Source organism: Pieris brassicae, chromosome 8 (assembly GCF_905147105.1).
Source record: "Pieris brassicae chromosome 8, ilPieBrab1.1, whole genome shotgun sequence".
Classification (NCBI taxonomy): domain Eukaryota; kingdom Metazoa; phylum Arthropoda; class Insecta; order Lepidoptera; family Pieridae; genus Pieris; species Pieris brassicae.
In genome coordinates, this window is record NC_059672.1 from 483,708 (window position 1) to 510,157 (window position 26,450).

General features: G+C 35.8%; 1 protein-coding gene across 1 annotated transcript; it reads left to right on the forward strand.

Moving 5' to 3' along the window:
• LOC123713284 lies at nt 1–26,450 on the forward strand. The gene is made up of 19 exons (XM_045666888.1): nt 1–251; nt 13,005–13,162; nt 13,402–13,539; nt 13,900–14,061; nt 14,371–14,560; nt 15,478–15,678; nt 16,421–16,653; nt 16,983–17,242; nt 17,817–17,920; nt 18,205–18,334; nt 20,347–20,594; nt 21,192–21,347; nt 21,834–22,088; nt 22,486–22,608; nt 22,857–23,044; nt 23,651–23,866; nt 23,953–24,140; nt 25,053–25,165; nt 26,235–26,450. Exons 1-19 carry the CDS (start codon nt 81–83, stop codon nt 26,388–26,390), a joined length of 3,390 nt encoding a protein of 1,129 aa, XP_045522844.1. The 5' UTR covers nt 1–80; the 3' UTR covers nt 26,391–26,450.

Below are 26,450 nucleotides of genomic sequence, written 5' to 3' on the forward strand. Positions count from 1 at the left end.
TTAACTCTTAAGAAATGTCCCGCAATTCGGGATCCGTTTAGATATTACGAAATTAAATGCAAAGCTGAGTCGCCTTTTGGATGCTTAATTTTATTGTGTCAAGCCAAACGCGGCAGTTAACGTTTGCGCGGGAAACGAACGCGCGCGCCATTAAAATTTACCGCCTCTTCTACAATTCGGCATTATTGTGTAAGGTTTTTGTGTTTAAAGTGGAGTTTACAAGAACCGATATTAGTTTACAGGCGAGACAAGTAAGTTTATTGTGATACTTATAATACGTGTAGTGTTTTAAACCAGTGCATATTTATATGAATATGATTTAAAAACAATTCGAGATGCTTTACGCTTAGACAATTTAAGTAAACATTTACGTTGGTTTAAATAAAAAGAAATAAACAAAACTTAATTCGTTTCTGCGACAGATGCACTAAAAACGCTATATTGCCTAGAATGGTATATAAAGCTACAATAATTATAACATTGAAATTATGTTTTTTTTAATGTAAACCGCCCTCCCTGAATGTTCGAATGCGAACCATAATAGCTTTCATGTAAACATTGCTTCAATAAGACAAGCGATATGAACTGATTAAAAGTACAATCAGCATGAATAAATCATAATAATTAATTCGTTTTTAATAAAAATATAACCGAGGCCAAAATGCACTAAGAAGTCGAAGAACTTTGATTCGCTGCTGATGAATGATTAGACTCCTCGAATACCCAGATCGATGGAGCGAGCTATACTCGAGCATAACATAAACAAAATTACACGTTTAATAAATTTGTTTTAAATAAAAAAATATTAATTTCCATTCAATTATTCCTATCTTATCTAAAAACATTATATTATTTACCGTTTCACTGTTTTCCAATCGAAATTGACAGAAGATATAGATCTCGTTTTGCATTTATTAAAATAAGAATATATAATAATTATTAAAACTATCTCTTATGTATGTTACTATTTGACGTATTAGGCAAATAGCCCGATTTAAGTAATTCTGTGTACAGCGCCGGATTTACAAATTTTCAAGGTCATCTACAATTGCCATGTCGTAAATTGTTTATATAATCCAACAATTACCTAAAATAATAATTCGTAGTATATTTGAGTTTGATTTTGGAGCATAAAATAATACACAAACCATCCAGATTGCAACCTCCAACCAGTAGTAAGACTGACATGTATAAGTTGGCAGAGGGAAACACATCTTCAGCAATTTTTACTTAGTTTTAATTAGTTGAAAACTGAGGTCGATTACTGCTTGGGGGCGGCGAACTAGCTGTTTTACTCTAGAATATGGAAGCTTGCTAGACCAATTAATGTACAATGACAAGTGAGAGGTGAAAGCCATCGGCAAAATTTGTTGCAGACAAAGTCTGTTCAGATTTTTTTCTGAATAATTCTATCTGTAATCAGAAAATGTCAAAATTCGATCGTATTCAGCCTGCTGGTAAGTCCGCCATGTTCGTATATAGGGATAGGGTGAGGAAAATTCCTACAGATTGAAATGAATCTTTGATATACAAAGTTTTGATGTGTGTGAAAAATTAATGACTAATGTAATGTATTTTATAAGTCGCAAATATATTACTTTTTAATCTAACTGTACATCGGCTATCAAGCGATCAGAATGCAGTGGCAGCGAGTGCCAAGCGTTGCATAGTAGAGGATTTATGTCTGTCCGTCTGTCTGTACGCCCTACACGTGTATTTGGACAGCTCTATAAATATACTATTGTCCCACTCTTTACATTGTCATATAAGCATGTTCCTAAAATCATACGTGCGTCATAGATTTATTATTGAGGTGGCTTCTAGAAGGGTTATCTAAGGTATCTTGAATCTACCTAATATAATTCTATGCTTCGCGTCATTTCCTTTATTTACAATAAATATATACTTTTAATTTTCGTTTTTGTTTCGTTCTCTTTTAACGTTCGTAAGTTGCCTTCAACGTGCCACTCTCATCCCTGAGTTCGTAAGTTCGGTTCCCGGCTGTGCACCAATGGAGATTCTATGTGCGTATTTAACATTCGCTCGACCGGTGAAGGAAATCATTGTGAGGAAACCGGCTTGCCTTTGACCCAAAACGCCTCCTAGCTAGTCACCTATACGCGATCACCGTGAAACAAATACACCGCGCCACTAATTTTTTTATTTATTCTTTAATCAAGATAACCGTCGAATAATAAAATTAGTATCATTCATCCACATCTTATTGATTAATGTGTATGGCAACACTGTAAGGGACACGGCTGTTTAATTTAGATCTTTGTAAAAAGTATAATTTTGTAATATATTTCCTTAAAGTTTTCCATTTTGTTCCTAAATATTTCATTAATGCTGTGTTAAAATAAGATTTGATTAACAAAATTAGCGTCAAAATTATGATAAAAAGTTATGTGTCAGTTAGGTTGAAAAATTCAAACTTTTATTTCATTTTACGAAATATTTCTCTATTGACTTGTGACAATTAATATTTTGTGTATCATACATATAAAGTATGTATTACTTGACATTAAATCGATATCTGTGGTGCAAAAGCGATCTTCGGATTATCCCCACGGGAGTCAGTAGTAGTTTAAAGAATTACATATTTTGACTTTGGCAAGTCATTTATGATAATATTTTGTATGTACAGAAAGATATAGATATCTTTTAAATTAACAGTACCATCTATAATTATAGTAGTCGTAATAAAGACAAAATTAGCGCACCAAGCACAAGGCTGCATAAAACGAGTAATTGTTTCCAAGTTAATTGTATACAAGTGTTGTCAATAAATAAATTAGAATCGTACATTAAAGTAAAACTACTTGTTGTTGTACGCCTATTATAATATAAAGGAATATTTAAACGACCCTAGTGCTTGGATATAAATTGCTCCAGTATAAAGAGGTAACACGACTAAATCTCACAGCTGCATTACCAGACTCTGGGGATATCGTCAACTACTGTTTTAATGTAAAGTGAACAAACCGTGATCCATGTGGTATCAAATTATTTCGGTGTAATTAGTGTTAATATTATTTTATTATGTAACCAAGTTCACATTTCAAGAATCGTCATTCTCGCTTAAAATATGGAGAGGGGGCCGATGCCTGGCCATGCGTGATACTCGTGAACGGGTGCTACTTGTGGTAAATGGTCATACTTGAATTCGAGTATGCGGTGATGTTAGTTATTTTTGACTATGTATTTGCGTGTTGTTCCCACGAGAATGTAAGTGCCTGCTCCTATTTCACCATGCCTCCTGCTGATGTCATGTGGAACATGGTGTGATGGTTGCAGCTCCTTAGAAACATCGTGTAAAACAAAAAAACTTGGTGATTAATAAGAGTAGCGGAGAGTTTATAGCCCGTTCTTCTCTTCCGTTCTACGCCCTTGATTAGAGGACTGTCAGTAAATGTAAAATTAGAAGCATTTAATGTGTAGGTATTCATTTATTGACGTTCATAAGTGTACATTGTGTTACCTAAATGATTTTGACTTTGTCATACATATATATATATATATATATATATATATATATATATACATTCGCGGGAGAAGGCCTCTTTTTGTTTTATTTTTGTCTTCGTAATCCAATTTTTTCTAGCCACCCTTTTGATGTCGTGGGCACATCGCTCCATTGGCCTGCCCTTGTTTCTTCTTCCTACTGGGCCTTTTTCCGTTCGGTTATCGTTTTTGACCATGTATGTATCGGGGTTACGTACTCTGGCCATCTCCATTTAAGTTCTATGGCATGCTGCTGACCGTCAATTATTTATGTTTTTCTGCAGATACATTCACGTTCCTGTTTGTCATTTAATTTCATTTCTAAGAGTACTTCTTTGTATCGAACGCTGGCACATACCTGCCAGCTTTTTGGTTTACGAAATAAATTTATTGGATAGTTCTCTGCTAGATCAGAAACGCAAGCTCTAAGGATAAGTTATAAGCAGAATTGAAATGAGCTGTACCTCTATATTGATATAATAACAATACGGATATATTTATAATTTATGCATTAGATTTATTCTCTTAGATAATACTGAATACAACTGCCAAGTGGATCACAAACGCATTGCGCAGGATTACATACGAGGCTATAATGCCTAGACTAGACTTTGCTTAAATAGAATACAAATCCCTATTATCTGTTTGTGAATATAAATAATTTGGACTTAAGAAATGTTAAATATTTTGTCATTCTTGCAATAATTATCTTGTCATGTTTACTTTCCGCCATCTTAAGTAAAATTCACACACGAGACTTAGCGTGAACTACTGGAGTCACTAGACAGGAGTTTCATTTCACTCTAGCTAGTTGGACTCAATTCATGGAACTCGTTTAATTTTCGCCGAAATAGTTTTAATAGAGAAAATTGTTATTAATGTTCATAGAGGCAAAATGAAAGCATTTATCTTATGAATTGTGTTTGGATTTCTCTAGCTTTTGCCTGCTTTGATTGCTATATTGCTATTTATTTATTTAAAAAAAACCACTAACGTAACACATACAGAGAATACAAAATATGCAAGTGAATCGTGACAATGATCACAAAATGACAAGTGTGCATAACATTACATTACAACATCACAAAAACACAGTACAGGCGTACAAACGAATTCTTTGTGTGTAGTTTTGTGACTCCTTGATAAGACACGCCCCACAACCATCACTGACGTAGGATGATGACCACGTTGTATCTTTCCGGCCACTCGAGCAGCTTCTTTAGAACTGTGAGCACTTTATCATTTTGCTTATTGTAGTGTTCTTCAATCGTGAAAATTGTTTCATCGGTAAAGTGGAAATTTCTGGGCTTTTCGCTTGCGTATCGCGATAGAAGGTTGATACAATCTCTTTAATCAGTAAAGACTGATTTAGGTGTCATGTCCTTTATATCGACAATAGGCACCGAGCGTCAGATTTATAATACACGACAGAGTCCGAGCGGGAATCATCATTTCTCACGATAAGATATTTTACTTCCTAATGGGGTTTCAACGAATTACACTAACTAACAGCCCGCGGCCGACCCGATCTTTTCTGGTCTTCGATAGACTAAGACGAATAAATGGCTGATACCAAGCTTTTAAAATGTCTGGAATATGACCGACGTGTCTATACCCACTTTGTGCAAGGTGACCACTGGAATCCCGTTTTCTTTAACACCCCATTCCATATTGTAATTTGATAATGAACACGAAACATATGTGTAATGGTGCAAAATGGAAAGTAGTTTTTAAAATAATGTACCTGTTCAAAAATATGTAATTGTTTTTATGTAACTGTATTTATGGCCAGACTAGTTATAGTTTGAATAAATATTAAATTGACGGAAATATAACGATTATATATTAATTAACAAATACTTATACAACGAACTTACACTACCATAATCTACCAATAAATTATGCTACTAATAAAATAAAAACTCAAGTCTTCCCAATCCTGTCACATATATCCAGGTGGAGTAGTATAGTAGCGGAATTGGCTATTCGGGATCTCAAATACTTTTCATACAGTCTAAAGACTAAACAGTGCTGTATATCCATGCTGTCTGTTCTACCCCCCAAACCATAGATCTGTTGTTTAAGAGGAAATATCTTATCAAAATCCAAAATATCTATGCGGGCAAAGCTGCCAGTGGAGTATTAATAAACGACAGTTTTAACGTAGAATTTTGTAATTAAATTTTTCCGTTCCATCGGAGAGTTTTTGATACGCGTCATAATTTTATTTTGACTGCGTTTTCGTAAAATAAATGAGTCAAGACGGAATTTAATTAAACGTGACGGTTGACGTGCTGAATTGGGCCACCATTTGCTTGTGAAATCGTTGGAAAAAAAAATTGTTCAGATTTTTCGTTGGACGTGCGACGAATAGAAAAAAGATAATGTTTGAATTGAGGAGAATGCAACAGACGAGACGACGTCACACAGTGTTCGTTCTCCGACATTTTCTATGTTTAGATATTTTTATCTAAGTGAAGCCGATTTGATTTACATTTTTTCATTTCAAACTTTCGATGTGTCTCCTACATAGAGCCAGTCCGATAAAGTTAAATATTATGCACTGATCAATTTAAAGAAAAGTTAAGTGCCTATTTAATATCCGCTGTTTTCCTAGTCATTTTTAGTTTATTTTTATTTTTTGTAACATTTATGTTTATATATTTTATAAAAGATAGCTTATGACATGTAGATATAGCTAGATATATATAGATATACATTTGTATGATCTGGTGAACTTTAATAAATCACTCATTCGTTTCCTAATAGTACAATTATTTACAATTTTATTAACCGAGTGTTGTAGTTTGGTTAAAACAATGTGGTTGGACTGATAAAATTATATGTCATTTATTTATTTCGTATTACATTCAAAATATAGATAAAATATTAAAAACGAATCAAATACAATAATTATATAGAAAAATAGTATTAAAATGTATAAATATAAATTTCAAAATAGTTATTGTGAGAATATTTAAACCAGAAACAAGCATATTTGTTTTGCTTTCATGCCAAATGGCTAACGTATGGAAATAAATTCTCCAAACATTGGAAACTGAAAATTCGGTACAACAATTCCCGTATTTAGAAATCGAAACATTTTTCAAACAACACAGCAGGGCATGGGCATGGGTCAAACATATCACTGACGTTGTTTGCAATGTGGGAGGCAATATATAAGTATTGATTGTTTGTTTTATAGAAAATTGTACTATTCACATTCCTATTAAAAGCATGAACGTTTACTTTATTCTTTATGTTAATTACAAACACATTTTGCTTATTGTAATGTTCTTCAATCGTGAAAATTGTTTCATCGGTAAAGTGGAGATTACCGATGGCTTTTACTGGGCTTTTCGTTTGCGTATCGCGATAGAAGGTTGATCCAATCTCTTTAATTTGTAAAGACTGATTTATGTCCTTTATATCGACAATACAGATTTATAATACCCGACAGAGTCCGAGCGGGAATCATCATTTCTCACGATAAGATATTTTGCTTCCTAACGTTAATTACAAACACAGCTTTGTTCGATAACAGTCCGTATTCCGTACAGTCAGATTCTATTTCTAATAATTTAACTTAACTTTGAAATACAATTATATCGATACAAAATTGAATAAGACGAACTCAAAAGAATAATGACCTTTATAAACATTATATGAATTTTGAAGAAATGTATTATTTGCACATCACATGTCAAGACTACATGATTGCTGTGTGGGCAGATAAATAATTCATGTTCGCATGTTTCATATTTACGTTGAAATCCGACGATTCAAACACTAAAAATACAAAACGATTGATGCTAACAAGAAGGAGTGGCCATTTCCTGTTTCTTTTACGTTTTATCGGATTATCAAACCATCAGTTTTCCTATTGAAACATTTTTAAATTTCGAAAAGCTCTCATTTTTTGCAAACTGAGTGGAAAAATAATACTGTCTTTTGTTTAAGCGGGTAGATTCTTAATGCAACTTTCCTCAACGAATACAAAAGCGGATTTTGTATATTTTACATAACTCGACAATTTTAGTGCTTTTCCATCAATGGTGGTCAGCGAGAAACTGACTTTATATACGTTTTTAAAGTTTTATTTAAATTAGTTTTAGTAGTATTTTTTTGTTTTGGAATAAGTATTTTATATGATACAAGAAAATGTGAACAAGGGGAAAACTAAATGAGTGTTTCTCAAGATAAAAGGAAATGAAAAAATATAGAGGCGGGTTTAACCATACAAATACAAATACTAGAACAAAATAACCTTAATTTTTAGAACTTATACTAACTATAACTACATGAAAGTTGGGTCAAGAAGCGTATAATTTATGAAAGACAAAAGAAAGATAATGTGAAATTAAAGAGGTTCATATTTTATATACGAATATTTCAATTTGCTTTTTTACGAGTTGCGCAAAACAAAGCGATCAAAGCTTTATACAAAATGTACGCAATAAAATGGTTGATAAAATATTTAACATGTACCGGGCGTAATAATAATGCACATAAATTTTATGCGGTCGTAAAATGCTCAGCTGTGAAACTGAAAATTCAGATTATCTGTAAGTCAGTCTTCATTATGGGACATCTTTTCAAGCTTTAAACGTAAGCTAGAATGTCCTAGATATATCTCTATCAAAAACTTTTTATTGTATACGACGTATTTGACTCATTTCCATAGAAAAACCTACGATTTGTACGCTCTGGTATTTTGGACACTGAGCGTAGGCCATCGCTACAAGCTGTAACCTTTAAAAATAAAATGTATCCAATGTAAACCAAGCTATGAACATGTTTCATTTCGTTTCAGATTCCAATCTCAACATGAACAAGAAATCTCATAAGAAAAAGGTTAGTTTTTTTTAAATAAAAACATTTTCACTTATAACATTATCCTCTGCCCTGTCTTTCTATTCTTTAGCTTATTAGCTTTCCATTAAATGATTTCGTTCACTCTAATTAAATCAAATGGTGAGAGAACATAAGATAAATTAAACATATAACATTATTCACAAAACTCCACGTTTCAAGAGCTTATCAGCGACCCTGGTCTGCGAGAGACGTAAATGTATCTCTGTTGGTAGCATTTAGTGCAGCTCCAATAATACCAGGAGAATATATTTTGACTTATGTTAATTCGTTCCATTCTCATATTTCATTGGCAAAATGCTTGCCAACTCGAAATAGACCTGCTTGCACAACCCAAGGGCTTTTGTTCGTTGCTATTTACTCATCGATGTAAATCTAATGACATATATTCATTAGAAAAAACAGACAAACGAGCCTTGGAAAATCTAGACAACAAGATATAATACGACTATGTTGACATGATAAGATTACTAGACAATATCTGAAACCATAATACTGCTTACTGTCTGGGGCAAAGAAGCCATAGATACTACAAACAATTAAACATAGCATTACAAATTATACATAATATTACAAAAAAATAGTTTAATTAGGCTTTTAAAGTCATAAGCGTACACAATTTCGCAAATGTTTTCATCATTGCAAGGAGTCTAAGCATAAATTCTCATGACATGAATTTCGGTCCATAAAAAAGCATTGTAAACTAAACCTTAGAATCGACAATGCGTAGCCGTCATACATCAGCATGCCGATCAGGCGTGGCTCATATCTACGAGCGGCGTATGCCCCCAATTGTTCTTCGACAATCAAATGATTAAGAGGTGCCAATAATGATTCGAAAATGTCAGACGCGCCAACCGCTAGCGCCAATGTTGTATGGCAGGCGTGCAAATTGCCTGGTATTACAGCCCGTAATAATAGACTACATATAAACAGACAACAGATAATCTCAGTAGGAATACAATAAAAATTAAGTGAAATTATAATAAATTAACAGTAATTTTCGTGCTAATCCAGTTCTGTTATTGTGTGCTCATTTTAGGAACCATTAAAAATTTCAGGTCAACAAAAAAGGGTTTGTATTTTTCTCTTAATAATTAAAGATAAAAATTCAGCAAGTTCAAACTTATCTGATGGCTGACGTGATATACATGTAGCATAAAGACGCAAAAGATGATTTCATTGACATGCAAAAAACCAATTTCGCTGTTCACACGAGGCGCGAACAGCTTGTTACGACAGGTGTCAATTGACTTTCTAGTGAAGTGGAGAATTTCAGCTGTTTTTAAAAATATTCCAAAGTCATATATGCTGTAGTTAAATAAGGCCAAGACATACTATTTTCCCAAGAATCGAACCCTAACAGTAGGGTACTTTGGGCAATATGTATATACGATATGGGACAGTTAATTCGTGGATACGTAGCGAGTATATAATTATCGACGAAATCGTTAAACTTCACAAAATATAAATCCCAAATTGTTTGCATGAGCGGAACAAATATTTAATACTATAATAAATAATGCATATTATTTTTTTATATTTTATAAAAACTTTCTTTTCTGTTTCTAAAAATACTAGTTTTTTAACTTTATAATATAAAAAAAACCAAGCGCGCGACTTTCGAGTCTACCGCCTGTATAGGCGACATGACAATGCCAATTGTATAGACTTTTTCTAACACAATAAATCTACTGTTTAGTATTACATCTTGCAAAACTTATAATGCCGTCGAAGGCAATTAAACGTTTATTGCCTTAAAAATTCTCTTTTCTATAAATCATTCTGAGGAAGGAGTATGTATGTCAACGTAGCTATTAAACTAATTCACGGTTTAGCCGATAAATAAACTGATTGTTAGTCGGCGCGAATAAGCGATTAATAGCCAAACAAACTGTCACTTACACCATAAACATATCCGTGAATATATTTTAGTAACGGGATTTTTAAACCAGATTAAAAATAATGCTGCACGATCGTTTCAGACTATACACGGAACTAAACTCACTGTCAGTTTTACCATTTTAAGATTTAATCTCAATAATTTTTCATTGACTTTATAATGATGAATATATCAAATAAAAAGACTATATGACAGCTTGGTAGGAATGCAGTTTGGTTGTTCTATATATATTTAAATCAAAATTAAAAGCTCTACTTTGAATTAATAAACAGAGATTTGGATTAGTATAGTATGGAGCTTGAATTATTCAAAGATATTTGAATATGATTGTTAAGATTTACCTGTTTTATTGTATGTTTCATTCTTAACATACTACGCTTATGAAAACGAGCTTCTTTCAACATATTAAAATGGAATATACCCGTCAATATTTTATAAGATTAGAGAATTTAGTAAAAAGTAATTTGAACACGATCCAACTAGTAAAACAATAGTTTTGCTTCGAAGCCGTTTAAAACAATAATTACTAAACGAGTGCCAAGAAAGTTGTAATTATAGACTGTTGCTATGGGAGTTTTAGACGCCACAATGTTAGCATAGCATACATATAGTGAAATCAGTATCACTTCATAAATTATTTGAGTTTTTATATCGCGTGATTCCAGCAGCGCTAAAAAACTATTTAAAATTTACTAAACTGTACATATGTCATTATGTATCACATAAAATTTGAGTGTTAATTTAAGAATAAATTTCATTTATATTTATAGAAGAGTGGTACCGTCCACGGACACTCAATGCCCGAGGGCTCGCGCGTGCGTTGCTTTAAATAATTTATTTCATAGTACGCTCTTTTCCTGAAGGACCCTAAAGTCGAATTAATTCGGAAACATTTCAGTCGGCAGCTGGTTTCACATACTGGTGGTGCACAGTTAATCTGCTTAAAAAACTCTCACTTGTGGAACGACGAACGTCGAAGTTATACTATATAGGGTAGAATTTCGTAATCTGCCTTGTCGACCGATGACGAAACTCGAGTTTCTTCTCTGAATACTTTCCAAGGTAAATGCAGTAGAAGATGTAGATTGACGCCATATTTCTGCGCAACGCCAAGGGGTTAAGCTACTACAGACTGGATACACTAGCGACCATCAATCGGTTTCAAAACTCCTGTAGGCATAAGTAAGGAATATAACTTTAGGTAAAGCAGAAACTAGGGAGCGGCTATAAACCGGTTGAATGCATAAACATTTTAAGAGATTTTAGGTAAACGTAAATTTCCTGCGGCTTACTGCTTACAAAATACAGTTGTGCTTTCATTTCATAGATAAGAGAAAAAGACGTTACGTTATGTTCCCTACCTGGAGTATCACGATTATTTCGATGCTTCAATCATGACAACTGAAAACATTCCTGACGTACGACACGATAAGGAATTCATATTATTCGAAGTAGGTCGCATGAAGTCCTGGTAATAGAATTTTTATTTCCGTATGCATATGACGGCTTTCTGACTGTTCCTTTAGGATGTACAGTATTCGTACATTACGTTTAAAATAAATTTAAAAAATCTTTATTGGTTTATATAAAATTTACTTTACGGCCAAAAGATCAAAAATGTAACTTGTTATGCCAGCTTTGCTATTTAAGTCATAATAGAACTTTAATGATTTCATAAAGCCCTTTCAGCTTGGCTGGAAATGAGCGGTTCACATGATTGAGTGACCGACTCAGTGCCAAGTTGTGTAATTTAATTTGACATATGCGACAGCTACGAAAGTTATTTAGTTAATATAATGAGTTCTATACTAATTATGTCTTATAATGTACAATAGTGGGAATGCGTTTATTTTAAATTTGCTGACATACTCTTTAATGCCATTTAAAATTTACAAGTGTATAAAATTGTATTAAGTATTTTATATTGTTGAAACAATTGCAGTCGTCGTGAACACAGTACCTAAGTTTTGTCATTAACTGATCAGCTCTGATAAATATTATATATATCTTATGCTAAATAACGTGAATAGCTCTCAATTGTACTTTTTAATTGCAATTAATAGTAGGTAATTATTCCTTTTGAAAGGTATACGTTCAAGCTAATTATATCCTTCCTAGGAATTTGTTCCCTAAATTCAAATTGTTGAATTAAAGTCAAGCCTTATATTAATGTTGTACACATAACTAATAATTGTTATTGTGCCAATGGCCACCAAACTGTGGCCGTACTCTTTGTGAGACAAGATACCATATTAGATCCTTACAAATCAACTTAATCACATCGTTCAAGGCTTAATTTCATTTATTCAATAGCACGACAAGGCTTCCTCTGACCTGCATTAGCTTAATACTGGATTATCAGTCGCACTTAGCGGCGTTCCTGCTTAATGAAATTACAGCCATCAGTCTCTGCTTGTCATTGGCGGGATTATGATTTTTTTCCGACTCAAGTGCTGAACAAAAATACACTAGCTCCAGAATCATTCATAATACGTCACAAAACACTCGACGGTCATTCATACTACGCGTCTCTGATGCTACGATGTCTAACTTGTGTACGTCGATTTTGAGAATTGGATTCATGTCAAATTTAAAAAAAATGGGTGTGATAAATTATCGTTTTGAAAACGCCGTGATGTTAAAATATATTTAAATAATCATGCGAGCAGTGAACAGTAATATTAATGTGTTTTCATAGTAAACGCTGGATTCTTATAATTTACAGCACAAGAAACGCGGAAAGCACGAGGTACGAAACAAAGAAAACGTTATAGAAGAAGTGTTGGATGTAGAAGTTAAAGAAAACGAAAAGGATTCAGCGGAAAGTGAAAAGGAAAAAAACAAACAATGTTACGAAATCAAACACTCGGATGTTATGGGAAGGTAGGTTAAATTTTTATTAATAATATTAAACGTGGAAAGTGATCAAAAAACAACTTGTGAGATATTCCTGCATTGGTTTTAAAAGCTGTTCTATATTAATATATCTATAACGTAACCTGAGCGACTTGAAAAAACTCTAAAAGTTTCAATTCTTTCATAATATAATATCTGTTGCAGAATAACTATAAGAAAAATTCTCTGTGTAGCCTCAGGTCTTAACTGTTAGCTTTTTGGTACAGGTACGTGGTGGCCAGTCGGGATATAAAGCCAGGCGAGGTGATAGTGGAAGCTCCAGCGCTGGCTGTGGGTCCGTGCAGCGGCTGCGGGCTTATCTGCCTTGGCTGCTACAGAGAGCTCGACGAGAGCAATATATACAAGTAAAATTATTTCAGACCTGTGGCTCGTAGTTAATATGGTGGATTTAATTTGGTTCTTGTCTTTGTAGGATAGGGCCAACACAAATAATTAAGAAATGTTTACTATGACCAAACTATGAACCAAACCCATAAGTATATTCTTTAGCCAAATAATATATGTATACATTTTATATTACAAAAGCTTGCCACCGCTTGCTTGGCTCACACAATTTAATAAAAATAATCTTTTTTTTCTATATTATTTGAACAAGGTGAAACTCACTCATGTGTAGGTTCATACAATTCATTCATGAAAATATAATAGATTATGATATATTTTAATAAAACCTAATTGGACCTGCAACCTTCCGATACTTCCAGGTGTACAGGTTGTAATTGGCCATTGTGCAGTAAGAGCTGCCCAGGGGTAGGGTATTATACTGGACACTCGAGTTACGAGTGTGAAGCTTTGAAGGACTCGTCACCAAGCTACGCGAACATTGAGGAGCTGAAGGAATGCTACCACGCCCTCATGCCATTGAGGCAGGTACACACGCTTACGTTATTATTTATGTATATATCCTTACGCAAATAAAAAACATATCACCTATTTAAAAACTTTAATTGTATGTTTTGTTTTAAACTGCATCAGTATTAGAAGTAAAATTGGGATTCTCAATCTTAAGGTCGTAAGTTTGGTGGATGTACGTAATGTTAGAAAAACTTTAGATTAAAAAATTGAATGCCCTTAAAATGATGATAAGGCGAAGACCTGTGAAGAGTTGTAGTTTTACGTTTCCGTATAATAAGCTGCTTCCGCTGAATCCATGAATTTTAATCTCTCAATTCCAGATGTCTTCTTCTCAAAACGGCGGACCCCGAAAAGTGGGAAGGGGTCATAGCCATGGAGGCTCACAACGAATTACGCAAGTCCCGGGGTGACATATGGCCGGCGAACGAGAGGAATGTTGTCCAGCGGCTGAAGAGCTGGGGTTTCAAGTTCGATGACGTGGAGATACACACTGTTTGTGGGATATTGGAGGTATTTTTAGAAACCGTGCATTCCCCAGTGTAAAACTTATCTAGAGTAATAGATTTTAAATGAAAGCCGTTACAGCATCACCACAAAAAGTTTGATGTTTTTAACTTTTTATGTGGCTTCAGCATACGAGTCATCCCTGAGGTCTTAGGACTTTCTTTCTATGTGCCCATTACGTATTCGCTCGCACGGAAGCAAACATCGTGAGGAAACCGGCTAAGACAAAAAAAGTTGACGATGTGTGCCAGGCGCAGGAGGCTGACGACTTTGGCAAATAATCCTGGAACAGACACTGAAATCTGAGAGCCATACCTAAAAAGCAGTCATCTTCTCAAGATATGTCAAAAACGTGATACGTCGTAGCTCGCTATTTTGGTTACAAGATTTCATAACACAATAAAGTTGTAAAACTATAAAAGCCGACCGAAGCATAAATTTTAACAATCTCATTTGGGTTGACCCAAATATACTTTTAAGCCATCCTCAATTCTCGACTACAATTCAGAACTTAATCCATAATTGCAATCACACCAAAAAACGTTATTTTTGTAATAGTTTTTAAACAATATTATTTATACACACACATCACATATAGTTAAATAGTATATACTAATATTAAGTAAGTGACCCGTAAACCTTCCTCATAACTTCTTCATGAATCATTCTACATATTGATGAAAATCGCAATCAGTCTGGTTGTGACTCAAGATGTGAAGATTCCTAAATGACGTACGCTGCGGAAACTATTGATTATTCTATATTATTATTTGTTATACGAATATCATTACTATGCATTTCCTTTAGTGAATTTTTTAATGTGAAATCAAGGATTCAGTCATTCAAAAGATGGTCCGGCAACGCATCCACTGTGTGGCTATGTGTTGCGGCATATGCCAATTATAAAAGATGAACACCTCCAGGTGAACGCTTTCGAAGTCGGAGGCAACGGAGCGAACGCGCGCGCCTTGTACGACGGCGCGTTCCTATTGGCCCACGACTGTACGCCGAGCACAACGCACACGGACGCAGAGCGGGCGCCCGGAAGACCTCTCACGGTCAGGGCATCCGTGGCGCATCGGGCGGGAGACCTCGTGTCGCTCTGCTACGCCTATACCTTACAGGTACGCCTATACGTAACGGCGGTAACATTTTGTTGGTTGAATTGAATCTCGCCGTTGGCCTTAAGGGACTTAACAGCTCAGCTATCCCAGCTGTTTTGGTGTGAGAATAGTCGGTTGGAATAGGCGTCGCGGAATCGCCGGAAGCTCACTGGAATGAAGTAAAGTAAAGGTTGAATATACCAATTGTTTGTCAATTCTGACTTTGACTCACGAACCGGAAATGGTAGGTGTAGCGTCGTAATGGCGCAAGGATACGTAGTTGGAGTTTGAACCGCTGTCCGATTTAACCGTATCCCGCATTTATTCATTACAATAATTGGATCACCATCAACGTGGTGTCCCACCCAGCAGTCTTAGTCTGATCGACTTTAGGATTCCTTTTACCTATACTGTCACGCGACAGCTGAACTAGTGCATATTATTTTACCGAGGGAAGGGTGATCCCGAATACCGCTTCCGGATAGCCAGATATACAGACTAATTATTTTGACATGAATTAATTTTTCGATAAACCTAACATACCTTCAAATATTCAATTTTTAACGAATAATATCGCAAAATATGATATTTTTCACTACTGTGAACTCAATCCGCGAAAAACAATGTACAAACATACAAATCAAACTGATATGATTTTCAAAATTCTAAATTATTCCGAAGACTTTGAATCGAATCAAATCAAGGGAAGAAAATCATGGAACTCTTTCGTTACTCCATCAAAGGAAATTTTCTCGTCCTCCAGGGTACCCTTAAGCGTCGTGAGCACATTCGCCTGAGCAAGTTCTTCGAATGCCGCTGCAGACGTTGTTCGGATCCCTCGGAGCTGGGAACCTTCGCGAGTGCCTTCCGCTGTCCCAGGTGCTCGGGCAGGATCCTCTCCACCGCACCCTTGGAGCCCACCGCCCCCTGGAGGTGCCTGGACATCGCTTGCACCTACACCATGACCGCGGGGGGAGTTCAGGCTATGCTCAAAAGGTACGGTTTTTTGAATATTTAGCATCGTCTGTCCCGTCTAAATGTCGTTTATTTCTTTAAAATAGAAAGTTTCGATTGAAATTATATATTTTCGCAAGTTACTTGTATGTGTTTGGATCTTTTAAATTAATCAGGTTTTTAAAGAAGACATTACTGGATTAAAATTTTCGAACTTTAAGTCGTGAGATTTTAACGGTAACGAATGATTATTTACTATTAGATCAAATTAATGTGTAATCCGAACCAACGGTGAGAGAAGCTTGAGAGCTATACCAAGAACTGCCCAGATACTACCTCGGTCTCGTCGAACACTTCTCGTCTTTCGACAGGCTGACGGAAGAACTGGAGCAAATAGACGCGAACGACGTGGAGGGCTTCGAGAAGTTCCTCCACAAGTATCGCAACGTGCTCCACGACAACCACTACCTGTGCCTGTCCGCCTTGCACTCGCTGAGCCAACTCTACGGCAAAATCTCCGGTTTCATGATCCACGAGATGCCGGAGTCCCAGCTGCACAGGAAGATCGAGATCTGCCGCGACCTGATGAAGGTCTTCGACGTCATAGAACCGGGATACTCCAGGTTACGAGGTATTTGCCGTTCTAGTGGCTTGTGTGAATTTTAGAATTGCGTAATAATTTTATACGTTATTCTTACTTTTTTAAATGTATAGTGAAATTATTTCAAACACACAAATACACAGTACTTACAATTTTCTTAACCTACATAGTACTAATGATAATAATTAAAAAATTGATCCCTGATGCAGTGTACCTTTAACGCTGGCAGCATTTCCTCGCTGTATTGCGATACTTATTCGTTGAGCGAGGAAAGGACCAGCTCTGGGGTCACCGGTACTTTCACACTAACCTGAACCCCACGAATCTACTCCAAAAGGAAAGACTCTCATACTTGAGCTCAGAGCTTGACTCTCATAAATTGAATGAAATTTGAACAAGACCAAGTTATGGTGGGTCCAAAATGGCCTGAGCTTCGAGAAAAGGCTGATACGTGTGGCTTTTTCCACTCGACGGGCGCTTTGCCCCCAGATGAAAGTAACCATTGGTGACCACCACCACAATCACTGACATATCACAATTTGTATGAAGTTTTTTTGTTTTAGCATAGAAATATAGCTAATTTGTACTTTTCTAATTACCTCAGGTATAACACTGTATGAACTTCACGCACCTCTTATGGTGCTCACCACGAGAGACTTCGAGAAGAAAGCCATCACCAAGGAGAATCTAAGAACCAGATTAAAAGAGGTGAGGAGAGAGATCGGAACCGAGACCGGTGACGATACGAGCCTTAAAAGCATTGCTTTTTGGGTTTGAGATATGCCGGTTACCTCACGGCGTCTTAAATGCGCACATAGAAAGGAAATTCATCGGCCCGGGTTTCGAACCCACGACCACAGGAATAAGTACGTCTCTTAAGCGACTAGGTGACAGATTTCGCTTAGCAACCAGCAACCTGTTGTTTGCTTTCGGTCGTCAGCTGCCTGGCAAAAGACTATGTCTCCTGCCATAGTTTGTAATGATACTTTCAGATCGTGAGTTATTTGACGGAATCGGCCCTGATCCTGGACTTCGAGCCGAAACAGTCCCCCGAAGGCCTCATGGCGACGGCGGCGAGAGACGCTCTCGATAAGATCAAGACTTGGGAACAAATTATTGGGAAAATATCATAATATTCAATTGAAAGTGTCTTTTATTTTAATATTATCGACAGGACAACAGTCAGAAAGTCTTTTTTCAGTGCCTACATCTTTACTGAAGTTGTAGTCAAATACTGAGTAATTTAACTCGGTTAAAATAAAACACTGTTATAATCAAAAATAGGTCTCTGTGGTAAACTATAGCTTGCTTCATTTCCACGCTATACCTATTACCTTCTGTACTGTACCACCTATGCATATCGATGTTTGCATATAGTTCCGGAATTATTGACATATACCTAGACCAGCCATAAGTTCTGTTACAAATGAAAATACATTTTTTAAATATTTATTAAAGTCTCAGGAAAATAAAACAATATTCTATTCGAAATGGCCACCTTTCGCACAGGCTTTGATACGGGCATTTATTATCTATGGATTTACGCACTGTTTCCAGGGGAAATTTTGCTCCAAAGATTCTTTAAGAGACTCAATGTCGCCGTGTCGTTTAGACTAGGCCATGTCTTCTAAAACTGACCATGATTTGAAGTCTAAAGGGTTGAGGTCTGGGCTAGATGAAAGCCAGTCTTCAGCTCTAATAAAACCCGGAACGTCGGTTTCAAGCCAGGCTTTCATAGTTCCTGCCTTGTGACCAGGTGCAGAATACTGCTGGAAAATCCATTTCTCGCGATAAGATTTTTTGGGATAATTGTAAGGATTTGTGAAGAATCTCGCTGTTGGACTTGAGGGCTACTTTTACGGCCCAATGCGTTGGCATGGTGCTCAGCCTTGTCGAAGTGACGTGTGGACGCCAATTTCATCCATTGGGCTATGGTAGAAAATTCTGGCTTTAACAGCATTAGCAGCTTTTGTAGTTCTAACAGCTTGCGGACGCCCCGATTCTGATCTTCGACAGAGGAAGTGTTGTTGTATCTGTTGATAGTACGATATACGAACATACGGCTGATGCCAAGCTTTTGAAGTGACTGATATATGACCGACGGCTCCATACACACAATTACCGAGTTGAAAAAAAGAAAAGTTTTTTATGTAACTATGTATGTAAAGTATTTATGGCCAGTCTAGTTATATATTTTTTCTAGTTCGAATCTTCTATTTTTTTGTCGAATTACTGTTAAAAGCTTAAAAAGCTTAACCCGTATTCTTGAAGTAGGTAATCGTGATGTAAGTGGGAACTTGTTGTAAAATCGATTTTGATTTAAGACTTCTAAGACATATATATACAGACCATATACCAAATGTATATAAAATATTAATTTTTTTTCTTTCCTTTTGTGTATCAAATATTGCAAATAAAAATTATTTTTTCTTAATATTTTCTTGACGTTGTTGGATAATGTTGTGTTTGTACCTATTTCTGATGCATTGAAATGTAAAATCTAATAATTCTTTAAAAAGATGAGGTATATTTTTTGAATAATATATACTTTTCTGTACTTTCAACTAATAAATAAACTTTGAGATAAATTATGTTTTTTACTATCCCAATTAAATCCTTGTAAAAATCTTCATCGATCAAGAGTTTTCACGTACAACCGTTTGGTATTTAGATTCCTGCATAGTACTATAATAACTGGTTCCGCCGTTAATTCAATGCGCGTCGAGTTTCAGGCGCAGTTATTTTTATACCCGAAGCATGCGCACGCGCAACGTGCCAGTATTCATTTGACAGTATTTCTTTTCGGGTTATATGGTTTCTATACAGTGAAAAGTGTATTAAAGCACTCTGTTAATCAGGTAAATTTACTGATTCCTATGTAAGTGAAAAAGTAGAAGTCTCGTGAACAGTTTAAAAAATATAACTATGAAAATAACAAGTTAAGCCTCGGAAAAAATATGCAGACAGTCGTGAAGAAATACCTTTTTATTGTTTGTCTAGAGATATTTACAAAAGGATAAATCCTTATACCTACCATAGTTCTGACAGACGTTCGAAACGTGGAATTATGTGAAAAATTCTGTAAATTTTCGTTTATCTCCGTAAAAGAAGTCTTAAATCGCATCCCGTTTCAGTAATGACACAGATCGGAAGCTGTGCTATCTGCCTAGCTCCGGCTGAGCAAAAATGTGCAAACTGTCAGTTGGTACATTACTGCTCAAGAGATCACCAGAAGCAGCATTGGAAGACACATAAACAGTACTGCACCCCCGCAAGGGTGAAGACAGATGAGAAGTATGGAAGATATTTGGAAGCTACGCGACAAATCAAGCCAGGGGATGTAATTTTGAAGGAATCTCCCCTTATAACTGGCCCTGCGCAGGTTAGGCTGGTTTTATATCTTGGGTACATTATTTTTATGTACGGGTTTGTATCGCATTAATACGTTACAGGTTACAACACCTGTTAATAGATCTTGCGTCTGAACTCTGAGTCGTAAATTTAATTATACTCAAGTAGTTCGCGATCGATTATACAGTATTTACAATTTTCTTAACATAGTAACAATAAAAATGATTAAAAATTAATAAATAGATAGTTAAAACAAATTTAAAAAGTTGGGTCCCTGTGGCAGAGTCACCTTTATCGCTGGTAGTATGTCACTTAGGTACTTCGTACACTTACAGTACACTTAGGTACTTCAAAGGGAACAAAATGGAATGAATGTGGCGGGAAAACTCTTATTTGAGCCTTTTGTTATCTTGTTCTGCGGACACCCCAGCCTTTTTGCTGGTCCGAAGGAGCTGAGACGGGGCAAACTAACATAAGATCCATTCCATACCAAAGCCCGTCCCATCTTCCAAGGGATCAAGGACATCCCAACCGGGCGCTTGCCATAGTCTCTAGCGATGCTTTAATCAAATGTCTAAATACATTTTAATGAATTCACAATATTACGTTTCTATCGTTTTCATTATAGGTAACACCGCCCGTGTGCCTTGGTTGCTATAAGATGCTAGAAGAAGAGAAAACAGTTCCATGCGCTAAGTGTGGATGGCCCATGTGCAGCACAGAGTGTTCAGAAAGAGATGTCCATAGGCCAGAGTGCTTCTACACGCAAAATAGAGGGGAAAAGGTATGCTGATAAGACAATGCACTTTTATTGAATTTGTTTTTATTACACTTAAGTAAAACTTCTAAAAAATAGCGCCTTGTTAAAGTGTAAGTTTTGATTAATTATACAAGGTTTCAGAATAGATACATTGTATTGTCTTTGGTTAACATAGCTTTTACACATTGAATTGATCCGCGAAAATAGAGGACACCGCGAGTCATTTCTGCAAAAACCGTCATCTTTTAGTCGATACCAACTCCGGGGAAATAAATACAGATAACACAACTTTCTCTACAGCAGCGATACTTTTGATACTTCTATACACGCACGCTGAGTATTCACGCGAAACGTCGAAAAAATTTAAATTTAAAATTATGTAAATAAACATAAGTTTATAATAATACAAATAGCTTTAATCCGGTTAAAAAATTAAACACCTCTTGCATTTATTAAATATGAATTTCGAATTAATTAAACGCAATTATCAATATCAATCCCATGCACCAGGTCAAAATATCAACTTACGGCGTCCCACATCCAAACTACCAATGCATTACAGTACTCCGTTGTCTTTATCAACGTGACCACGATCAGAAGCTGTGGTCTAAGCTACAAGCTCTCGAAGCACACTGTGAAGACAGAAGGGATACAGACAAGTGGAACAACGATAGGAAGATGGTTCTAGAATTTATCTGGAAATTCTTTAAGTTGGAGACGACATTCAGTGAGGAAGAGATCATGGGGTGTTGTGGGATTGTACAGGTATGCGTAAGGAAATCATTCTGTGCCATAGAAATAATTATGGTAATCACATTTCTAATACGTAAATTTACTCCACCCACAATTTTTTAAATCAAAGCATTAAGCATATATTCAGTAGTGGGCTGATAAGGTAAGCTGATAATTTTAAAGAAAGCCTAATGCGGTTTTGCTGAATTGTTTTTGCTTATGCAATTAAAGCAGAATTTAAAAAAAGATATTTATTGACGTATACTGTGAATATATATGTATGATGAGGTAAGCTCAATAAAGAAATTAATTAAACACTATATCCATATATTGTTCTTATTATGATTTTCGTTTATTACATATTTATAATATACATAGAAGATGGAGTAATATAATTCTTGGAAGCAAGTAAAGTATTTGGTTGATTCAGATAAACGGACACGAGGTTCCTCTTCTTGAGCCGGAGTACGTGGCCGTGTTCGATAGGATATCAATGGTAGAGCATAACTGTCGGGCCAACTGCAACAAAAGCTTTACATCCGAAGGAGATATTGTAAGTCAAATTATAATCATATTTGATTCCCCAAGAACAGATTAAGTGTGTGACAATACCTCTTGAACTTATTGAGATAAATAAATAATACTGTCTAATAAATAATTAATGCAATAAAAAATGAACTAATGTTGCAAAATTAACGACCATAAGCCAATAAATCTCACAATTTTTTATTAACTATATCATCAACGATAACAATATTTACGGCTGCAATAACATAAAAATCAACTAATTATGTTTTCCAGATCCTATGTGCAGGGTGTCTCTTATCACCCGGAACACATATATCAGTGTGTTACACAGACCCCTTATGGGGAACAGAGGCGAGGCGTCATCACTTAGCTGACTCCAAGTTTTTCGAATGCACCTGCGAGAGGTGTTCCGATGTCACAGAGTTTGGAACTATGTACAGCGCTGTTAAGTGCAAGAAGAAGTAAGCTGTTTTATTTGCAGTGTTTACTTGATTGCTATATAGACTTTATGACAGATCAGTGTTGGCATGGTGGCTTCAGCGCGCGACTCTCATTCACCAATTGACTTTATTTCTATGTGCGCATTTAACATTCGTACGAACGGTGAAAACATCGCGAGAAAACCAACTTTCCTTAGACCCATAAAGTCGACGTAGGCACAAACGACAAATGATCATGAAACAGATACAGAGCTGAGGCCCAGACCTAAAAAGGTTGTAGCGCAACTGCTTTATTTTGTTTTTGTTTTCTTGATTAGTGCGTATTTATAAAGTCTTTACTCATTACAAAATACGTAGTTGTTTATTAATGAGTTGTCAACTCTCAATGCGTTATGGCTTTTCTCTTTCTCTCCCTGTCCGTAAATCAGCTCATATTGATCAGATGATGTTTACCGTACAAGCAAGTGTTGTACACACAAAACGTCTATTGGTACACAGTCTAACAATTAACCATTCATGAAAATAATAAGTGTATTACACAAGATATATTACAAATAAGATAAATCTTTTTCAAATAATAAACAAGAGAAGCTTTAACTTCTAGATCTTCTCTTTTCTTTATTTCAGGAACTGCAAAGGCTACCTCATACCAGAAACATTCATTCTTCCCATTCTACACAAGACAACATCCCCGGACCCAAAGACACGTGGTTTGGACAATAAATTCTGGAAATGCCCGGTTTGTGAGGACGCGGTTTCAGATGCCATCATACAACAGCTTTTGCAAGACATTGGCAAAGAGCTGAGCGCTCTGCCCAAAGAAGACCCTGATGCTTGCGAGAGGTAACTCAATTTCGCATACTGTTGAGAAATCCGTTTTTGAAATGTTACAATGTTCTTAATATTGATTTTTATTTCCCGTGTCTTAGATTTATCGAGCACTGTAGCGGCTACCTCCATCCATCTCACTACTATATAACAGACGCTGGACTTGCTCTTGCGCAGATGATAGGCCAGCAGCACAACCTCGGCCTCGCCGGTGTCTCCGACGACCGCTTGCTTCTCAAAACGCAGCTCTGCCGGAAAATAACTACCTTGCTGGAGACCTTAGCACCGGGTACAAATAATGCTTTTGAAATATTTGACAAGAAATAAATTATTTTATTTTTATTCAAATGATTAAGAACAACACTACTTAGAAGAAACTACATTGCTAAAAATATAAGCTTACCTATCGCGTATGCGTACTTGACCTATGAGAATGCGTTTAAAAAGAAACGTCCGCTTCGGTGCAATAATTGCTGGGTTTTACAGCTCGATTCTTGAGTGCATCCACAGTTTCAAGTGCATCCATGCGCTGCTTTAGTAAATATTCCTATTAATATCACTCAACTGCATCTTCTACCGCATTTACCAGAAAGAGTGCTCAGAGGAGTTGTTCTGGAAAAATCTCCAGCTGACTTTCATCATCCGACGTCCAGGCAGAATACGAAATTTCACCCGTATCACCTCGACGTCCGTCGTTCCACAACTGAGCGTTTTCAAAGGCAGCCTTAGCCCTTCTTACCGCCATCACCACTATGTGGAACCAGCTGCCCACTAAAGTATTCCCGAACCATGTCGACTAAGGGTTCTTCAGGAAAAGTGCGTACCAATTCAGCCAAAGAGGCCGGCGACGCGCTTCATCTGGCAGTGTTAGTGTCCATGCCTCCTGGCCGTTTGCCTCTTGTAACATAAAAAAACTAAGTACCTGATATGCTATACTACATTAAAATTCACAAATAAAAGACAACTACATCGAAAGGACCAAAGGGAATAAGGAGAAGAGGGCGCCCTAAAAAAAGAAGGAAAGAAGACATAGAAGCAGGACGCAAATGGAGAAAGAAAGCCTTGGACAGAGATATTTGGAAAAAGGCCTTTATCCGTGGAGGGGTTCCGATCAATGGTACTAAAAAAAGTTAGGATATTAGGAAAACAAGAAAAAAAATTATAAGCTCCTGCTCTAACTTCTAAATTTGTTCTATTTTAGCTGAAACTCGTTTACGTGGTTCCTTACTGTTCGAGCTCCACGCCGCAGTTGCGGAGACGGGAAGGAGGAAATCCCTCATCGATGGACCGATGGTGATGCTGGGATACGTTACGGTTAGTTTTTCTTCCTTTTCCATTCACCAGCATCACATAATCACTAAAGCTAATAACACTCAATTCTTGCGTCCCTATATTGGTTTATTAAACTTTATATTCCAATTTAATCAACTTTATATCCCAATTTAATAAACTTTATAACTCAATTAAGTTTATATCCCAATTTGATAAAGTTGATATTCCAATTGAATTAACTTTATATCCCAATTTAATAAAGTTTATATTCCAATTTAATCAAGTTTATATCCCAATTTAGTAAAGTTTACATCCCAATTTAATAAACTAAAGTTTATATCCCAATTTAGTAAAGTTTACATCCCAATTTAATAAACTAAAGTTTATATCCCAATTTAGTAAAGTTTACATCCCAATTTAATAAACTAAAGTTTATATCCCAATTTAATAAAGTTTATATTCCATTTTAATAAAGTTTATATTCCATTTTAATAAACTTTATATAATAATTTAATAAAGTTTATATCTCAATCGTAAGATCTCTACACTTATATTCTTTATAGGTAATATAAGTGTCACTTAGATTTAATAACTCTTGAAATCAGTTTTTTGTTCATCCAGCGTCGTCCCTCTACCACTTATTTTATGTTAGTTATAAGCTCATGTATAAAACGATTAAAGCCAGTTGACACCCACCTTCAAACAAAGAGTTTCAATTGACATACATTTGTACATCCCTCCACCAACCGCCACAGAACTTAACTCTAGCAAGCAAAAAAATTAAACACAACCAAAGAAACTTACACCTAATTAAAACGCAATACATAAAATTACCGTAAGCAGGGAGATTGTTATAAAATATATCAATATTTTCTATAATATTAGTAATTAAGTTATAAGAGCGAGATGCCCACTGGAGCATTCAAATAGCAGATAAGTGAGCCGTAGAAGAGTTTTAGTTCTAGTAACTCAGGACTACAAAGAAAGGAGAATTACTTGGTACCCATGTATTATATTTTGGTTTTCAAAGAAATGTATTTACTAATATAGTGAGTACACATAGATCTGTAATTATTTACATTTTAATCAAATCTTTCACATTGTCTCCTAGGAATCTCGTAAAATCCTCTCCGAGTCTGCGAACCTACTTCGCCATGAGCCCGTGGAGTTACCAGAAGGGCAGGTGGCCCGGCAGGCCAGGATTAACCTGATTCAAATGGATGACCTCATAGAGAAACTGTCGAATGCTCTCCCTTCGCCACTCTAGTTGTTCTTTCTATTTACTAGTAAATGTAAATTATGTTGAATAAATTATTTAATAGTTAAA

Excerpts from the sequence above, each read along its gene's own strand:
- LOC123713284 (XM_045666888.1), top strand. The coding sequence starts at position 81 with ATGCTTAATTTTATTGTGTCAAGCCAAACGCGGCAGTTAACGTTTGCG. Across the intron at positions 23,045-23,650 it reads GCTGTTAAGTGCAAGAAGAA|GAACTGCAAAGGCTACCTCA; the intron begins GTAAGCTGTTTT and ends TCTTTATTTCAG. Across the intron at positions 25,166-26,234 it reads TGATGCTGGGATACGTTACG|GAATCTCGTAAAATCCTCTC; the intron begins GTTAGTTTTTCT and ends ATTGTCTCCTAG.